General features: G+C 44.4%; 1 protein-coding gene across 3 annotated transcripts; it reads right to left on the bottom strand.

The window, feature by feature from the left end:
- Nucleotides 1–17892, bottom strand: LOC121541626 (sphingomyelin phosphodiesterase 4-like). 3 transcript variants are annotated; one of them, XM_045208073.1, is made up of 20 exons: nt 17791–17892; nt 17219–17304; nt 13256–13342; nt 11443–11579; nt 10972–11047; nt 10754–10862; nt 10570–10622; nt 10302–10453; nt 9358–9490; nt 9187–9252; nt 7619–7750; nt 6697–6845; nt 6475–6565; nt 6239–6336; nt 2544–2707; nt 2203–2408; nt 1200–1430; nt 928–1059; nt 713–841; nt 1–626 (listed from the first exon to the last, which is right to left on the bottom strand). In XM_045208073.1, the coding sequence occupies exons 2-20, from the start codon at nt 17255–17257 to the stop codon at nt 303–305; spliced, it is 2508 nt and encodes an 835-aa protein (XP_045064008.1). In that variant the 5' UTR covers nt 17258–17304; nt 17791–17892; the 3' UTR covers nt 1–302. The 3 variants fall into 3 exon arrangements, with proteins under 3 accessions (XP_045064008.1, XP_045064009.1, XP_045064010.1); XM_045208074.1 differs by lacking the exon at nt 7619–7750 and having other exon boundaries at nt 9181–9252; XM_045208075.1 differs by lacking the exon at nt 7619–7750.
- Between the last annotated feature and the right edge of the window lie 2514 nt (nt 17893–20406).

Raw genomic sequence — 20406 nt, 5'->3', positions numbered from 1 at the left:
TACTAGTGCAAGAGTCATGTAACTCTTTATTACACCTGTCAATCTTGTAGTTTGAGGATAATCACCACCATCCTTTCAATGTTCAATTGAAAAACATTCAATATCTTGTTAGAATATTAAATCAAACAACTAGCCTTCACATCTGTCAATCAGTAAAACTGCTTAAAAAAATGTTTTATCAAACTTCATCCGAAAAGCAATGCACTTGCATTTATTTACAATAATAAAAAGGGACTGAATTTATCATAACAGATGGTCAAGCATGAAGGCAAGTGGCAAAAAAAATCAATTTCATTCCCCTGCTACTGGGACTTCAGTTTATCTCCAAACAGGGTTATGAAGAGTCCGTAGAGAAAGCCGCCTGTTAGAATGAGTAGTGTGCTGGACATGGGGCCGAATGAGAACAGCACCCCAAACAGGTAGAGAAGTAGAAGCATCAGCAGAGTTCTGTAGCTCGCCAGTGCGCGCAGGCTTAGTCGCGGCCGTCGGTTCCTCTCCACTGTTCGCCATGTCTCTGGGCTCCTCTGTCTGCCGTCCGCCATGGCCTCGGGGCTGGCCAGGTAGTGTCGTCCCAACCGGCCCAGGAAGTCCGGCCGCGAGCATAGAGCTTCCATGTGACCTCCGAACTGTGGAGGGGAGAACGGTTCTGATTAAGGAATGCTTGGACTAAAACTATGATAACTCAGATTTTGTTAGGCTATATATCACATACCCTCTCATTCACCAGGGACGAGATCTTGAAAAACAGTCTGACCAGCACGGCGTTCTCATAGCTCCTGATGGGCTGAAGCTCCGGGTCTCCTTGGTACTCAATCTCAAATCTACGCAGTCCATTGATGATCTGCAAAATATATTTAACAGTAATTCCTTTATGATATGGTTGGGGTTCTAGTTTTGGGTAACGGTAAGTTGAATAAGTAGTCTGACCTGCATCCGGCCCAGGTCTGTGAGGATGAGTCCGTTCTCACCCTGAACACAGTCTGGTAGCTGCCTGGAGTTCCCATCATCCTGACCAGAGCTCAGGGTAGCCATCAGCTGAGACAGCTGCCCTGCATTCAGCTGTAGACGACACAGAATAGCATGACATATTTTCACCCATAATTAGTTGAATTAAGTTTGATTAATATCAATTGCAGCAGTCTTCAACTTTTAGCATTAGCACATGCTAAATGTTAAGGAAAAGTTTTGTGTAAACCTACCCGAAATATCTGACAGAGGTAGTCCAGTGACCTCTCCAGGAACTCGTGGGTCTTCTTGACACACTCCCCAGTGTCATCCACCTCTCCTCCATTGAAGGTGTAGTTGAGGTCGGGGGAGCCCATTCCAAACCAGGACATGAAGGAGTTATTAGCCGCCACCTCAGCTGACTGATCTGATATCCTCTTGGCCGTCTGCCTCGCCTGGGCGATGATCTGAATGAGCTTCAGGACCTACACCAAAGAAGGATGACAACAGTGACCATGCTTATATGCAGCCTCAAAACATCAGACTAAAAGAGAAGTTGTTGACGGGTTCTAGTGGTCCCGTGTGGCTCAGTTGGTAGAGCACGGCGCTTACAACGCCAGGGTTGTGGGTTCAACTCCCACAGGGGACCAGTATGAAAATGTATGCACTCACTACTCTAAGTCACTCTGGATAAGAGTCTGCTAAATCAGGGTTTCCCAAATTCGGTCCTGGGGCCCCCTTCTGGGTGCACGTTTTGGTTATTGCCCTAGCACTACACAGCTGATTCAAATCATCAAAGCTTGATGATGAGTTGGTTATTTGATTCAGCTGTGTAGTGCTAGGGCAAAAACCAAAATGTGCACCCAGGGGGGGCCCCAGGACCGAGTTTGGGAAACCCTGTGCTAAATGACAAATGTAAATTTAAGACGAAGGCAGGCCTGGGCGGTTGGGTCTGTTGTGAGTAGCAAGAAGAACATAGTCTTCTCCAGAAAGTCAGCAACACCAACACAGCTCATTTTACTCAACTGAGACTACAGTTAACTGATGATTGACAACATTTGTGAACAGTCAGCCAAGCTAATTCAATTAAGTCCACACAGACTGTGCTTGTAGCAGGTGGTTAACGCTAGCTAGCTCACCATTAGCCTCATTGGCAGTTTTCTCCCAAAGTTGGGTTCAACTCCAGAATTGGAATTACAAACTTGCAAATCTGGAATTGCAATGAAACCACCCCCAAGGATAGTCCCCTCCACTCACCGCGCCCCTCAGCTCTGTGCCGAACATCTGTTTGTACTGGCAGTCCTGGCCCTCCAGGCCGTACACGTGGCTCTTCACCCTGAACACCCTGTCTGTCACCACGGACTGCCGGGCAGACAGGAAGCTGCCACCGTGGCTAGGAGTGAGGAAGACCCGGTGCTGCCGGTGGTGGAGGACGTGCTCCGGCTCCAGAAACAGCTGCTCTCCTGGGGAGGGACAGGGAGGGGACGGATAGGAGAGGACAGGTCAGTGATAGCACAGACTACTGTAGTTGGACATTACTATTAGTGCATCTGCATCACACAAGTATCATAAGGCTGGGTGATTGTTTCTGTCCTTACCTTTCTGAATCATCTCTGATAGGTTTGGCTGAGCGAAGACTTTGGCCACCCTGAAGACCATTAGTGCATTTTTGACGTTGACCAGGTCTATGCGTACCACCCTGTTTAGAAAGCCCTGAAAGAGCTTTGTGTACATGAGCAGGTTCTCCTGAACAAACAAGCCCCTGAAAAAAAAAGAAAAGAGAAACTGGTCTGGAAGATGGATCTGAAAAATTGAGGAATCAGTAAGACAAATACACCAATATTTATTTTATTTCACCTTTATTTAACCAGGTAAGCCAGTTGAGAACAAGTTCTCATTTACAACTGCGACCTGGCCAAGATAAAGCAAAGCAGTGCGATAAAAACAACAACAACACAGAGTTACATATGGAATAAATAAAACGTACAGTCAATAACACAATAGAAAATCTATATACAGTGTGTGCAAATGTAGTAAGTTATGGAGGTAAGGCAATAAATAGGCCATAGTGCAAAATAATTACAATTTAATATTAACACTGGAGTGATAGATGTGCAGAAGATGATGTGCAAATAGAGATACTGGGGTGCAAATGAGCAAAATAAATAATGTAAATAACAATATGGGGATGCGGTAGTTGGGTGGGCTAATTACAGATGGGCTGTGTACAGGTGCAGTGATCGGTAAGCTGCTCTGACAACTGATGCTTAAAGATAGTGAGGGAGATAAGTGTCTCCAGCTTCAGAGATTTTTGCAGTTCGTCCCAGTCTTTTGCAGCAGAGAACTGGAAGGAATGGCGGCCAAAGGAGGTGTTGACTTTGGGGATGACCAGTGAGATATACCTGCTGGAGCGCAGACTATGGGTGGGTGTTGCTATGGTGACCAATGATCTAAGATAAGGCGGGGATTTGCCTAGAAGTGATTTATAGATGACCTGGAGCCAGTGGGTTTGGCGACGAATATGTAGTGAGGGCCAGCCAACGAGAGCGTACAGGTCACAGTGGTGGGTAGTATATGGGGCTTTGGTGACAAAACGGATGGCACTGTGATAGACTACATCCAATTTGCTGAGTTGAGTGTTGGAAGCTATTTTGTAAATCACATCGCCGAAGTCAAGGATCGGTAGGATAGTCCGTTTTACGAGGGCATGTTTAGCAGCATGAATGAAGGAGGCTTTGTTGCGAAACAGGAAGCCGATTCTAGATTTAACTTTGGATTGGAGATGCTTAATGTGAGTCTGGAAGGAGAGTTTACAGTCTAACCAGACACCTAGGTATTTGTAGTTGTCCACATATTCTAAGTCAGACCCGCCGAGAGTAGTGATTCTAGTCGGGTGGGCGGGTGCAAGCAGTGTTCAATTGAAGAGCATGCATTTAGTTTTACTAGCGTTTAAGAGCAGTTGGATGCCACGGAAGGAGTGTTGTATGGCATTGAAGCTCGTTTGGAGGTTTGTTAACACAGTGTCCAATGAAGGGCCAGATGTATACAAAATGGTGTCGTCTACGTAGAGGTGGATCTGAGAGTCACCAGCAGCAAGAGCGACATCATTGATATACACAGAGAATAGAGTCGGCCCGAGAATTGAACCCTGTGGCACCCCCATAGAGACTGCTAGAGGTCCAGACAACAGGCCCTCCGATTTGACACATTTAACTCTACCTGAGAAGTAGTTGGTGAACCAGGCGAGGCAGTCAGTTGAGAAACCAAGGCCATTTAGTCTGCCAATAAGAATGCAGTGATTGACAGAGTCAAAAGCCTTGGCCAGGTCGATGAAGACGGCTGCACAGTACTGTCTTTTATCAATCGCGGTTATTATATCGTTTAGGACCTTGAGCGTGGCTGAGGGGCACCCATGACCAGCTCGGAAACCAGATTGCATAGCGGAGAAGGTACGGTGGGATTCAAAGTGGTCGGTGATCTGTTTGTTAACTTGGCTTTCAAATACTTTCGAAAGGCAGGGTAGGATGGATATAGGTCTGTAACAGTTTGGATCTAGAGTGTCACCCCCTTTGAAGAGGGGGATGACCGCGGCAGCTTTCCAATCTCTGGGGATCTCAGACGATACGAATGAGAGGTTTAACAGGCTAGTAATAGGGGTTGCGACAATTTCGGCAGCTAATTTTAGAAAGAAAGGGTCCAGATTGTCTAGCCCAGCTGATTTGTAGGGGTCCAGATTTTGCAGCTCTTTCAGGACATCAGCTATCTGAATTTGGGTGAAGGAGAAGCGGGGGGGGCATGGGCAAGTTGCAGCGGAGGGTGCAGAGCTTGTGGCCGGGGTAGGGGTAGCCAGGTGGAAAGCATGGCCAGCCAGGCAACAAAATGCTTATTGAAATTCTCGATTATCGTAGATTTATCGGTGGTGAGAGTGTTTCCTAGCCTCAGTGCAGTGGGTAGCTGGGAGGAGGTGCTTTACAGTGTCCCAAAACATTTTGGAGTTAGTGCTACAGGATGCACATTTCTGTTTGTAAAAGCTAGCCTTTGCTTTCTTAACTGACTGTGTATATTGGTTCCTGACTTCCCTGAAAAGTTGCATATCGCGGGGGCTGTTCGATGCTAATGCAGTACGCCACAGGATGTTTTTGTGCTGGTCAAGGGCAGTCAAGTCTGGGGTGAACCAGGGGCTATATCTGTTCTTAGTTCTGAATTTTTTGAAAGGGGCATGCTTATTTAAGATGGAGAGGAAAGCACTTTTGAAGAACATCCAGGCATCCTCTACTGACGGAATGAGGTCAATATCCATCCAGGATACCCGGGCCAGGTCAATTAGAAAGGCCTGCTCGTTGAAGTGTTTTAGGGAGCGTTTGACAGTGATGAGGGGTGGTCGTTTGACCGCGGACCCATTACGGACGCAGGCAATGAGGCAGTGATCGCTGAGATCCTGGTTGAAGACAGCGGAGGTGTATTTAGAGGGTAAATTAGTCAGGATGATATCTATGAGGGTGCCCATGTTTACGGATTTAGGGTTGTACCTGGTAGGTTCCTTGATCATTTGTGTGAGATTGAGGGCATCTAGTTTAGATTGTAGGACGGCCGGGGTGTTAAGCATATCCCAGTTTAGGTCACCAAGCAGTACGAACTCTGAGGATAGATGGGGGGCAAGCAATTCACATATGGTGTCCAGAGCACAACTGGGGGCTGAGGGGGGTCTGTAGCAAGCGGCAACAGTGAGAGACTTATTTCTGGAAAGGTGGATTTTTAGAAGTAGAAGCGCAAACTGTTTGGGCACAGACCTGGATAGTATGATAGAGCTCTGCAGGCTATCTCTACAGTAGATTGCAACTCCGCCCCCTTTGGCAGTTCTATCTAGACGGAAAATGTTGTAGTTTGGTGGCCTTCCCAAGCCAGGATTCAGACATTGCTAGAACATCAGGGTTGGCAGTGTGCTAGCGCAGTGAATACCTAAACCTTGGTAAGGAGGCTTCTGATGTTAACATGCAAGAAACCAAGGCTTTTACGGTTACAGAAGTCAACAAATTATAGCGCCTGGGGGGTAGGAGTGATACTGGGGGGCTACAGGGCCTGGGTTAACTTCTACATCACCAGAGGAACAGAGGAGGAATAGAATAAGGATACGGCTAAAGGCTTTAAGAACTGGTCTTCTAGTGCGTTGGATACAGAGAATAAAAGGGGCAGATTTTACTAGTCTGTACCTCAGAGTAAAACATTTCAAGGAAGCACTGCTAACACGCATTTATTTAGCCTGACCTATTCAGTGATCCAACAGATAACTCACCATTTCTCAGGTACACCTTTGTTCTGGTCTGTCTGAGGATTGGTATTCTCTCCTGTGTACCTCCATGGCTGGATGTAGCTAAGCCAAGTCTCCAACACCTAAACACAGAGACAGTGGTGGTATAGAGATAAGAGCACAAAAAAAAAAAAATTTGTGGACCCAATGAGTGAAAGTCGTGATTGACACCAACACCCCAGCCAAGCTGAGAAGGTTGAGGATGGAGTTGTAACACCTACCGCTCTGAAGGAGGCATCTAAAGGCCAGTGTCCAAAGCAGTGCTGGAGGAACACATAGAGCTTCTGCTGGACAAAACGCTGGACCACCACCCTACAGAGACAGAGACAGGGCCATAGTGAATTACAGACAAAACTAGATTGACTGTTTAAAGTTACTGTTAAGTGCTGGAGAGAACGTGGACCCTGATGTCTGACCATGGGGGTGCTCACTGCTCAGCTCACCTCTTGAACTCCTCCAGGGGGCTGGCGTGGGAGTGGGCCGAGGGCGAGGAGGAGACCTGCTCAGGCTTCAGGCTGCAGGAGAAGGCATGGAGGTGCTTCACCAGGAGACGCACCACCAGAACGTGCTCCTCTGTCGGGGTGAAAGTCTCCTGAAACCGCAGCCAGTCATACAGAGATCCACATTGGCAGCAGCCAATCACACAAAGCTCCTTGGACCACAATAACCAATCACACAGTGGGCTTGGAACATTCCCCTAATCCTGGTCCCTCCCCTCCCCTAGCCATAGTTAATGTTACTGTTTCTCAAATTACCCTGCTGTTGAAAAAGCCTAGCTGAAAACATAATTCAATCTGTGTCTAGCTCAGAAACAGGCACATACAGTACTTCAAATTGATATTCAGATCCATTATTCTTAGAATGATGAGGCAAGTAGACAATTTGATGATTCATTAATTAAATTATTTAGGGAAATTTGGTTATTCATGTTTTGTATACTGTAGTAGTGTTTGCTCATAATGGAAAGATGTGAGATGAGAAAGACAATGACACACATTAACCAAGGATAGTGTGCAACACAACAGACATCAACAACACATGCTATAAAGAAAAGGACACACACACACACAATGAAAACATCAATCTCTTCAAATTCAAAACGTGCTTTGAAGGCACATTCTCCTTTCAATAATACTTCTCTATGGGCCAGATCCTACTGTGAGATGTTTGACGTTATGTGAATTTTGTGCCGTCAAAATGGGGTCCATCCAAGGATAGGTCTTTGACTGGTTGCGTCAACCAGGCAGTTGGTTTTACAGAATGCACTGTAACGGCATTCAAATGCTTAAAAAAAAAAGAAGAGAAGTACCCTTGACTTCCCCATCTTAACCTTAATGCTACTCTGTCCTCAGGGCCTAGGTTTACCTCCAGCAGGCCCGGTGGGAGTGGATGAAAAGGTAAAAGTACTTGGTACGTGTCCAGGGTCCCAGAGCCAGGAGGGGTCAGGGGTTGGCACGGCATGCTGGACATACTGAGACGATAGTGCAGCAGTGCCAGCTGTACGACCCGTCACAACCAGGGGAGGAAGAGGAGGAGGGAAACGACAACAGTGGGGGAAGGAGGAGAAAGGGGGAGAAGGGAAGGAGGTGAACATGAGAATAGAAAGGAGAAAAAAAAAGGATAGAGTGCATCCACAAAGGAAAAGGACTGAACACCAAAAATGGGAGAAAACAAGAAACAAAACAAACAAAAAGATATTGACCACAGGAACACAATGCTATAACAGCTAGGGTGATGCAGTAGCCCTTTCCACACCCAAGACAGGAGAGATTAAACTGTAAATATCCTCATCAATGAGAGGCACAGAAGATACAACACATGGTTAATAACAGGGTTTGTTAAAGAGATTTTAGGTGGAAGAACTGTCCACAGGTAAAAGGATTGTTTCGGTCCAATGGCCATGACAGGTGGTCTTTTAGAGGGGAGAGGGGGTACTGCATCTCTTACACAATGGAGGACCACATACTTAACTTTAACTATACAATCTAACAGAAGATTGTGTACGTACTAGGTTAGTAGGGGACAGCACTGATGGGAAGGGTATGGCCTGTACACCATTGGGGATATGACAGGTGTATGGATCATGAAAAAGGGTGGTGGCTAGATGATACTTGAACTGATGTAAAGATGGCAACCAGCCTGTCCAACAGCCAAATAAACATCAGAGAAGGGTACTGAAACCGTTAACAGCCACAAACAGACAGCATGCACAGGTCATGTGGGAAGCAAAAGCACTACTACCAGATACACATGCCAAATCAGTGCAGTACATTTGCTCTGCAGTTGCCCATAAGCCAATAATTCAGCAACAAAATAAAGAAAATCATCCAAAAATAAGCCTGACTTTCAAATAAAATTACAAATGCCTGCTGTTTACTGTGCCCTTTTTTGATTGGTTTGACATTGAACTTTGATAGCATTCATGTTTCCTAATCTATGCAAATAAGGAGAGACAAAACGAGTCCAAACCAAAGCCAGACCTCCCTCTGCCTGATTTTCCAGTAACTCTTAAAGAAGCATAAGAAACAGCAACTCATATACAGTATACGTATCTATGCCGTGCAAAGGAGATGGATATAAACTACATTTCTATAGCCCAGGTGTGGGAGTGCAAGTCTTAATCAGGTAGAAATACTCCTCTAATTGAAAACAGGACAATGTGACCCGTTTTGTGTCCCAGTCCCAGCCATGGGACAGGTTGATTTGACGCTGATCACCATGTGGGGTCCATGTCTTAGTGGGGTTGGAGGAAGGTCTATTATAGCACTCGGTGGGACGAGCCCTGCCGTTGTTCAAGTGAAGGGGGAGAGGGGCGGTAGTGGTGGTGGGGGGGAGATTTTCATCAGCCAGTCAGCCGTGCGTTGCTGCAGTGCAGGGGTGAGGGGGGAACTTGGTGGTGGGAGGGTCCATGTTTGACATGCTCTTACCTTCACCTGCGGGGACTGCAGCTTCTGGTACATCTCCAGGGAGTAGTGATGCAGCCACATCTCCACAAACACCTGGGGGTAACACACACACAAACGTCTTATTCACGATTCCCTAAACACTTGACTGACATCATTCAGACTAAATCCATTCATGACTGACAAAGGATGAAGCCTCACCTGTAGTAATGCCTCGGACCTCCAGATCTCCTGGGCTGCAGGGTCAGCAGTGACCGAGGGCTGATGGGATATGTGGCGCTTGAGGAGGCTGGTGCTATGGATACCATACCCTGCAAAAGGCACGCTGGGAGCCCTGGGCACCAAAGACATGACAGTGAGCACTGAGTTGTAGCATGAGGAAGGAGAAACTAAGAGGAGGCAAAGGAAAAAGAAAGTGTGTGCTCTTATTGGACAAGTTCAGGTAGCATCTTTCAAAGGTTCTCACCCTACTGATCACAACCCTTTCACATTTACAGAAACCAGTGGTGTAAAGTACTTAAGTAAAAGTACTTTAAAGTACAACTTAAGTCGTTTTTGGGGTACAACTTTTACTTTTATTCTACTACAATTCTAAAGAAAATGTGTACTTTTTACTCCCATACATTTTCCCCTCATTACATTTCTAATGTTCAAGCAGGTCAGAATTATGGTCCAATTCACACACCTATCAATATAACACCTTGTCATCCCTACTGCCTCTGATCTGGCGGACTCACTAAACACAAATAATGCTTTTGTAAATTATGTCTGAGTGTTGGAGAATGCCCGTCTGTCCGTAAAGAAAAAAGAAAACCGTGCCATCTGGTTTGTATAGCATGTCTGAGTGTTGGAGAATGCCCGTCTGTCCGTAAAGAAAAAAGAAAACCGTGCCGTCTGGTTTGTATAGCATTTACTTTTACTCAAGTATGGCAATTGAGCACTTTTTCCACCACTGTACTTAAGTACATTTCAAACCAGATACTTTTACACTTTTGCTCAAGTAGTTTTTTCCTGGGTGACTTTTACTTTTAAAGTCATTTTCTATTAAGGTATATTTACTTTTACTAAAGTACGACAATTGAGTACTTTTTATACCACTGACAGAAACATTGACTTTGATTAGACCAATCCCCACTGTAGAGTACCTGGGAGCAGATGGAGACACAGAGCCTCTATTGTCGGCGAATGGAGAAGGGGGAACACTTCCCTCTGTAGGGAGGAAGTACTTGAGGTAGGTGTCCACAAGCACAAAGTACGCATTGTCCGAGCTGCTCACATGCTGGCCCAGAGGGTAGTTCTGAGAAAATCACATCAAAACAATCATGTTAGGTCGAATAATAGTCTGATTATCATGGAAGTTATCACAAACTATCAAAACCTTTCCTGTTGTAATGACAGTTGAGTAGGGTTCACCTTTGGTGTGATGAGACTGGAAGCAAACATGAACATGTAATATTCAAAGGGATCTGGAGATGGTTTAAGGACATACCACCAGACTATACAACAAATTAAATAATTTTAGCAAACATTGTCATTGTCCACATTGTATGTTTGTGAGAAGGCGAGGTCTGAGTGTGAGTTTGAGCATCAAGGATACTGAGCGCCAGGCTGAGTGTCTGCAGACCAGACAGAGGAAACTGCAGCTTGTTGTGAAAAAGTGGACAATCTGGGAGGACGCCTTCCTGTATGGATGCCTTTACAGGACCCTGCAAGAGAAAATAACATCCAAGCTTTACACCAATCACTGTTGTGGAAGACCTTGCTATGTATGAAATTGATAAAGAAAAGTCATGTTTAAAAAGGGATGAGACTTACAGGGAGAAAGCTGACAGGTATTTCATACTTGTACTCGTCTGCTTGAAGCTTGTACACAAGCTTCATCATTGGCCCACTGAAAAGCACATACAATCAGAATTAAGTCAGTATACAGTACATTACTATTTTTCATGAAGGCTTTAATGTTCCTGAGGGGAAAATTGTCTTAGACACACAGTACTGCTACAAAATAGACACTGTACATTATGTCATACACGTCTTGTACAGCCACATACATAATGTGTGTCACAGTGTAGTGACACACACACCAAAGTAACAATAACACCCTGTGTTTGGAAAGTCTGTTTAGATATGTTGTCCCAAATCCTCCCCGTTTTATTGACCAACCGTAAGTTGATTATTTTTTTACGGACTTTTTGTGCAACCAAATACAATAGGGAGCAATGTTGTAGTGTAAATACACCAGCATTGCTAATAGCAGCTAACACCAAAGGAGCCTGTGAGGCCTACCTAGGATCGAGAAAGTCCATGACGATGTTGTACTCATTGCTGCGTGCCTGCAGGAATCGCAGGTTCCAGCCCACGATGACCCCATCCAGACTGCCAAAAACACTCTCAACAAGCCAGGGGAAGATCAAGTGCAGCTCCTGAAGAAAGAAATATATTAATGCTGTCAGTCACAAACACAAGCTTACTTCCATTATCCCTGCTTCAGTCACCCTCCACAACAATGTCATCAGACCATGGAGAGGAAACTTCCGGTGGAAGACAAGAGGATGAATGCGATTGGGTAACATGGTTGAGTTGAGCTGAACCGGTTTGGGTAAGGATGTTCAATGCTCTTTCTGACCTATTGGCAGATAGGTGCTCTTCCTCTGTAACACACGCACACACGCAGAGTGAGGCATCTGCAGTGCAGCAGCTGTTCCTGAGACCCTGGTTTCCAGACGCTGTGTCACCCTGGCATGATATTCCCTCTGATCCCAACATACCGCACAGTAACAGCTGCCTAGACACATTCCACATGGGCATGAAAGCCTGGAGAATCCAACTTGTGGGTCTGGCCCAACCCTTTCAAAAGATAACATAAACACTAGTAAGTGTTCTATGTAAATCATACAACTCCCAGCAACTGAGAATGACAGGGTAGGCAACAACACAACTGCCACGCTGATCCTTAACACAGGGGTCCCTCAGGGGTGTGTGCTTAGTCCCCTCCTGTACTCCCTGTTCACCCACGACTGCGTGGCCAAGCACGACTCCAACACCATCATTAAGTTTGCTGACGAGACAGCAGTGGTAGGCCTGATCACCGACAACAATGAGAGCCTATAGGGAGGAGGTCAGAGACCTGGCAGTGTGGTGCCAGGACAACAACCTCTCCCTCAACGTGAGCAAGACAAAGGAGCTGATCGTGAACTACAGGAAAAGGAGGGCCGAACACACCCCCATTCACATCGACGGGGCTGTAGTGGAACGGGTTGAGAGTTTCAAGTTCCTTGGTGTCCACATCACCAACAAACTATCATGGTCCAAACACACCAAGACAGCCGTGAAGAGGGCACGACAACACCTTTTCCCCCACAGGAGACTGAAAGGATTTGGCATGGGTTCCCAGATCCTCAAAAAGTTATACAGCTGCACCATCGAGAGCATCCTGACCAGTTGCATCACCGCCTGGTATGGCAACTGCTCGGCATCCGACCGTAAGGCGCTACAGAGGGTAGTGCGTACGGCCCAGTACATCACTGGGGCCAAGCTTCCTGCCATCCAGGACCTATATACTAGGCGGTGTCAGAGGAAGGCCCAACAAATTGTGTAAGAGTGATGGAGTGCTGCATCAGATGACCTGGCCTCCATTATCACCCGAACTCAACCCAATTGAGATGGTTTGGGATGAGTTGGACCGCAGAGTGAAGGAAAAGCAGCCAACAAGTGCTCAGCATATGTGGGAACTCCTTCAAGCCTGTTGGAAAAGCATTCCAGGTGAAGCTGGTTGAGAGAATGCCAAGAGTGTGCAAAGCTGTCATCAAGGCAAATAGTGGCTACTTTGAAGAATCTCAAATATAAAATATATTTTGAGTGTTTAACACGTTTTGGGTTACTACATGATTCCATATGTGTTATTTCATAGTTTTGATGTCTTCACTATTATTCTACATATGTAGAAAATAGTAAAAATAAAGAAAAACCCTGCAATGAGTAGGTGTGTCCAAACTTTTGACTGGTACTGTAGTTTGGACCTAAGCACGCACAATTAAATCTCCAACAACACATGCAAGATAGACAACTAACAACACTGGTCTATACAAGCAAACTGCACCTTTGCAGGGTAGTCATCAATGACCTTCACCAGCTCCTGGCACCGCTGGAGAAAAGGTTTGGTGGTCGAGTCAACTTTCAGATTGGCCTGTAAAGAGAAGAGAACATCATCAAAGCTGACAACGGTTACAGCTGCCACAGTGTTAGCTAACTATGTGATATTGACTTGGCTCATGACAACTTCAAGCATGCAACAGATAGTTCACATTTAACTAGCTCATGATTTTTATTTCACCTTTATTTAACCAGGTACAGTGGGGAAAAAAAGTATTTAGTCAGCCACCAATTGTGCATGTTCTCCCACTTAAAAAGATGAGAGAGGCCTGTAATTTTCATCATAGGTACACGTCAACTATGACAGACAAACTGAGAAAAAAAATCCAGAAAATCACATTGTAGGATTTGTAATGAATTTATTTGCAAATTATGGTGGAAAATAAGTATTTGGTCACCTACAAACAAGCAAGATTTCTGGCACTCACAGACCTGTAACTTCTTCTTTAAGAGGCTCCTCTGTCCTCCACTCGTTACCTGTATTAATGGCACCTGTTTAAACTTGTTATCAGTGTAAAAGACACCTGTCCACAACCTCAAACAGTCACACTCCAAACTCCACTATGGCCAAGACCAAAGAGCTGTCAAAGGACACCAGAAACAAAATTGTAGACCTGCACCAGGCTGGGAAGACTGAATCTGCAATAGGTAAGCAGCTTGGTTTGAAGAAATCAACCGTGGGAGCAATTATTAGGAAATGGAAGACATACAAGACCACTGATAATCTCCCTCGATCTGGGGCTCCACGCAAGATCTCACCCCGTGGGGTCAAAATGATCACAAGAACGGTGAGCAAAAATCCCAGAACCACACGGGGGGACCTAGTGAATGACCTGCAGAGAGCTGGGACCAAAGTAACAAAGCCTACCATCAGTAACACACTACGCCGCCAGGGACTCAAATCCTGCAGTGCCAGACGTGTCCCCCTGCTTAAGCCAGTACATGTCCAGGCCTGTCTGAAGTTTGCTAGAGTGCAGAGGATTGGGAGAATGTCATATGGTCAGATGAAACCAAAATAGAACATTTTGGTAAAAACTCAACTCGTCGTGTTTGGAGGACAAAGAATGCTGAGTTGCATCCAAAGAACACCATACCTACTATGAAGCATGGGGGTGGAAACATCATGCTTTGGAGCTGTTTTTCTGCAAAGGGACCAGGACGACTGATCCGTGTAAAGGAAAGAATGAATGGGGCCATGTATCGTGAGATTTTGAGTGAAAACCTCCTTCCATCAGCAAGGGCATTGAAGATGAAACGTGGCTGGGTCTTTCAGCATGACAATGATCCCAAACACACCGCCCGGGCAACGAAGGAGTGGCTTCGTAAGAAGCATTTCAAGGTCCTGGAGTGGCCTAGCCAGTCTCCAGATCTCAACCCCATAGAAAATCTTTGGAGGGAGATGAAAGTCTGTGTTGCCCAGCGACAGCCCCAAAACATCACTGCTCTAGAGGAGATCTGCATGGAGGAATGGGCCAAAATACCAGCAACAGTGTGTGAAAACCTTGAAGACTTACAGAAAACGTTTGACCTGTGTCATTGCCAACAAAGGGTATATAACAAAGTATTGAGAAACTTTTGTTATTGACCAAATACTTATTTTCCACCATAATTTGCAAATAAATTCATTAAAAATCCTACAATGTGATTTTCTGGCTTTTTTTTCTCATTTTGTCTGTTATAGTTGACGTGTACCTATGATGAAAATTACAGGCCTCTCATCTTTTTAAGTGGGAGAACTTGCACAATTGGTGGCTGACTAAATACTTTTTCCCCCCACTGTAAGCCAGTTGAGAACAAGTTCTCATTTACAACTGCGACCTGGCCAAGATAAAGCAAAGCAGTGCGATAAAAATAACAACAGAGTTACATATGGGGTAAAAAAACAAGTCCAAAAATACAACAGAAAATATATATACAGTGTGTGCAAATGTAGCAAGTTATGGAGGTAAGGCAATAAATAGGCTATAGTGCAAAATAATTACAATTAGTATTAACACTGGAATGATAGATGTGCAAGAGATGATGTGCAAATAGAGATACTGGGGTGCAAAAGAGCAAAATAAATAACAATATAGGGATGAGGTAGTTGGGTGGGCTAATTTCAGATGGGCTGTGTACAGGTGCAGTGATCGGTAAGGTGCTCTGACAACTGATGCTTAAAGTTAGTGAGGGAGATAAGAGTCTCCAGCTTCAGAGATTTTTGCACTCGTTCCAGTCATTGGCAGCAGTGAACTGGAAGGAATGGCGGCCAAAGGATGTGTTGGCTTTGGGGATGACCAGTGAGATATACCTGCTGGAGCGCAGACTACGGGTGGGTGCTGCTATGGTGACCAATGAGCTAAGATAAGGCGGGGATTTGCCTAGCAGTGATTTATAGATGGCCTGGAGCCAGTGGGTTTGACGTACCGAACATGTAGTGAGGACCAGCCAACAAGAGCGTACAGGTCACAGTGGTGGGTAGTGTATGGGGCTTTGGAGACAAAACGGATGGCACTGTGATAGACTACATCCAATTTGCTGAGTAGAGTGTTGGAGGCTATTTTGTAAATGACATCGCCGAAGTCAAGGATCGGTAGGATAGTCAGTTTTACGAGGGCATGTTTGGCAGCATGAGTGAAGGGAGGCTTTGTTGCGAAATAGGAAGCCGATTCTAGATTTAACTTTGGATTGGAGATTCTTAATGTGAGTCTGGAAAGAGAGTTTACAGTCTAACCAGACACCTAGGTATTTGTAGTTGTCCAAATACTCTAGGTCAGACCCGTCGAGAGTAGTGATTCTAGTCGGGTGGGCGGGTGCCAGCAGCGTTCGATTGAAGAGCATGCATTTAGTTTTACTAGCGTTTAAGAGCAGTTGGAGGCTACTGAAGGAATGTTGTATGGCATTGAAGCTCGTTTGGAGGTTTGTTAACACAGTGTCCAATGAAGGGCCAGATGTATACAAAATGGTGTCGTCTGCGTAGAGGTGGATCTGAGAGTCACCAGCAGCAAGAGCGACATCATTGATATACATGGAGAAAAGAGTCGCCCCAATAATTGAACCCTGTGGCACCCCCATAGAGACTGCCATAGGTCCAGACAACAGGCCCTCCGATTTGACACATTGAACTCTATCTGAGAAGTAGTTGGTGAACCAGGCGAGGCAGTCATTTGAGAAACCAAGGCTATTTAGTCTGCCAATAAGAATGCGGTGGTTGACAGAGTCAAAAGCCTTGGCCAGGTCGATGAAGACAGCTGCACAGTACTGTCTATTATCGATCGCGGTTATAATATCGTTTAGGACCTTGAGCGTGGCTGAAGTGCACCCATGACCAGCTCGGAAACCAGATTGCATAGCGGAGAAGGTACAGTGGGATTCGAAATGGTCGGTGATCTGTTTGTTAACTTGGCTTTCAAATACTTTTGAAAGGCAGGGCAGGATGGATATAGGTCTGTAACAGTTTGGATCTAGAGTGTCACCCCCTTTGAAGAGGGGATGACCGCGGCAGCTTTCCAATCTCTGGGGATCTCAGACGTTACGAAAGAGAGGTTGAACAGGCTAGTAATAGGGGTTGCGACAATTTCGGCAGCTAGTTTTAGAAAGAAAAGGTCCAGATTGTCTAGCCCAGCTGATTTGTAGGGGTCCAGATTTTGCAGCTCTTTCAGAACATCAGCTGTCTGAATTTGTGTGAAGGAGAAGGGGGGGGGGCATGGGCAAGTTGCAGCAGAGGGTGCAGAGTTGGTGGCCGGGGTAGTGGTAGCCAGGTGGAAAGCATGGCCAGCCGTAGCAAAATGCTTGTTGAAATTCTCGATTATTGTAGATTTATCGGTGGTGATAGTGTTTCCTAGCCTCAGTGCAGTGGGCAGCTGGGAGGAAGTGCTCTTATTCTCCATGGACTTTACAGTGATAACACAATATAGGAGTTACAACCAACCAGAAGAAAACTGGACTGTTGCAAGGCTGGGGCAGCCATATAAAATTCTAGACGAGACGGGTCACGATTCAAAATCCACTTGACACCTGGGGAGACAACAAAGCAGAAGGGGTTGAGAGGGGCTTCGGCTTTGTTGACATTGTGATTGCTTTCTGTCAAGCAAACTAGCTAGCTGTAGCACCATAGCTAGCTACAGCTGGCTAGATAGCTAACGTTAGCTAGTTAGCTTTGAGTACATAGATGGCTACAAAATTTTTAAACATTGGAAGCAAGACTAGAGCCAACTAGACAATACACTTAGACGTGTCTGAAACTATGGCTTGGTTGACTAGCTAGTTAACGTTAGCTAATATCAGCAGGCTAGCACTAACGTCTGCTAGCTAGCTAATTTTCTGAACAACTATATAAGCTTCCTAACGTTAGCTAGCTTAGCGGCTAACCCATCTATGACAGTGTGGCACTGGAAGGCAGCAGATAACGGTATGGGCTGACCAAGCAATGTTTTTCAAAATAGTCTCATCTCATTATAGAAAAGAAAACTGCAACATGCACTGGGTTAAAATGTGTCTTACCTCCCTCGACTACAAATGTTCAGACTTTCCAGTTCAAGTTCCAATCTACCGCGTTTCCATTAGACACAGCAAAGTGAAGCGAAAATGATGTCATTTCCCTAAAAGGATATGGCACGCGACTGCCGCTTTCTTGTGAACACAGCGCACCCATGTGGATAGTACATTAAGGAAGGAAGAGCCAGGTAGGCTAATCTAGGTAGATGGCAGTGTTGCAACAAAACATTGTAGTAGGCCTAGGTTCATAGCTGGCTCATAGACTACATGGAATTGTGATAAAGCAATATTACTAGCTGTTAAATATTGTTACATTTACCTTCTAAGTGTATCATCAATTAATCAATCAGGTTAATCAATCATCATGGATAGTATATGCATGCAAATGTATTGATAAGGAATTCAACTAATCTAAAACAAGATAAGTGCAAAGTATGCTTTTTGCATGACTGTAATGTATGCACACATGACATGTATGCACACATGACTGTAAATCGCTTTGGATAAAAGCGTCTGCTAAATGGCATATTATTATATTATTATTAATTTCACAGTGTCATGCCCCTGTGTTAATTGAGCATTAATTCCCAGGGGAACAGCCCTACTTCATACAAAGCATATTACATCCTGTTTTGATTTAAGCGCACTCATCCCTCACAAATACCCTTGGAGTTCTCTGTTCTGCCTGGAAATTAGGCAGTGTGTCAAAATGATTAATCAATGGCTGATTAATAATTATAATTTCATGACTTTAAGGCAGAGCGTTATTGCAGGCGCATCCCCATCCAGGCATTCAATAACCTCCTGTCTTTCTCTGTGGAGGCCGATCTGGCTTATCTGATATGATAATACCTCTGATGTTCAAACACTAAAACCTCATGTGTTTGCCAAGATCGCTGATGTTAAACTTGTTTTTCTCTCTGTCATGCCACTTGATAAGCTTTTCAATTTCATTCAATCATTAAGAAATGGACTAGTGTTATTCTGGTGTTAGCCTAAAGGCAGTGGTGTAAAGTACTTAAGTAAAAAATACTTTAAAGTACTACTTAAGTAGTTTTTTTTGAGTTATTGGTACTTTACTCTACTATTTATATTTTTGACAACTTTTACTTTTACTTCACTATATTCCTTAAGAAAATAATGTACTTTTTACTCCATACATTTTCCCTGACACCCAAAAGTACTCGTTACATTTTGAATGCTTAGCAGGACAGGAAAATGGTCTAATTCACACACTTATTAAGAGAACATCCCTGGTCATCCCTACTGCCTCTGATCTGGTGGACTCAATAAACACACATGCTTCGTTTGTAAATTATGTCTGAGTGTTGGAGTGTGCCCCTGGCTATCCGTAAATAAAAACAACACAAGAAAATGGTGCAGTCTGGTTTGCTTAATATAAGGAATTTGAAATTATTTATACTTTTACTTTTGATACTTAAGTATATTTTAGCAATTACATTTACTTTTGATACTTAAGTATATTTAAAAGAAAATACTTTTAGACTTTTACTCAAGTAGTATTTTACTGGGTAACTTTCACTTTACTTGAGTCATTTTCTATTAAGCTATCTTTACTTTTACTCAAGTATGATTACTGGTGCGTTAGAGTATGGTAGAGGAGATAAGTAAGAGGAGGGAATGTAAAAGCACAGTTTCAATGGATATCATCATCCCTAGGCCTCTTTACACTATACGGCCTCTTTACCCAACACTACTTTGACGCAACAAACTAGGTCCAGGAGAGATACTTGTGTAGTGTAAAGAGACAGATCTAGATTCAAATCTCTCTTTAAGAGATCTCTCCCACACTACCTCTGGAGATAGTGTGGCAGACATCTACACCACCTATCCCCCTTTGAGTGGTACAGTGTAAAGACAATGGCTCTCCCACACCACAGTGGAGTGCAAGCAAATAAAAATAATAATAATATGATTAATTTCCCTCAGCCCCAAACCCCCCTCCAACCCATTACGTCATACCACTTAAAACCAATGGCAACCCGGAGAGGACATTTTAGGCAACAAAGACCCTGTGTGGTATTATAATTGATTATAAATGAATTAAACCAACAGGGTCAGCCTATTTTAGTTTCATTGTGAGCGGTGTCAGAGGTCTCACCTTTTAAAAATGTGTTTTTAAACAGGTTCCTTAGCAACAGTGTGAGAAACAAAATTTGCCCTGGTCCCTCTCCGAGGACCTATGAGTCAAACTGCTTCCTGTATTATGAACAGAAATGCTAATTGGCCTTTGTTCTTCTTCTTCTTTGATTAGGTTTAACGGTGGTTGGCATCCAATTTGTTGCATTACCGCCACCTACTAGACTGGAGTTCAACTCCCTTATCTTTCCTTGAAAAATAAAATAAAGAAATACCCTACTATCTAACACTACACTCACAAATTCAAAAATATGATTAATAATTAACACCACCCTACTCCACTATTTAAATATATTAATTCCTACCTCATGCCCTCAACCTGAAATGATGGGACATCACCACTAAACACTCCCTGTAACTCTTCTGATGTCAAGTCTCGCACACCCAAATACCTCTCTGAAGCTGCCACCACAACCTCAATTTTCTTCTACTTGCGTTCCATCCCTGCAGTACAATTAATAA

The sequence above is a fragment of the Coregonus clupeaformis genome, chromosome 27, assembly GCF_020615455.1.
Source record: "Coregonus clupeaformis isolate EN_2021a chromosome 27, ASM2061545v1, whole genome shotgun sequence".
In the NCBI taxonomy this organism is placed as follows: Eukaryota; Metazoa; Chordata; class Actinopteri; order Salmoniformes; family Salmonidae; genus Coregonus; species Coregonus clupeaformis.
This window is presented reverse-complemented; position numbering and strand designations above follow the sequence as displayed.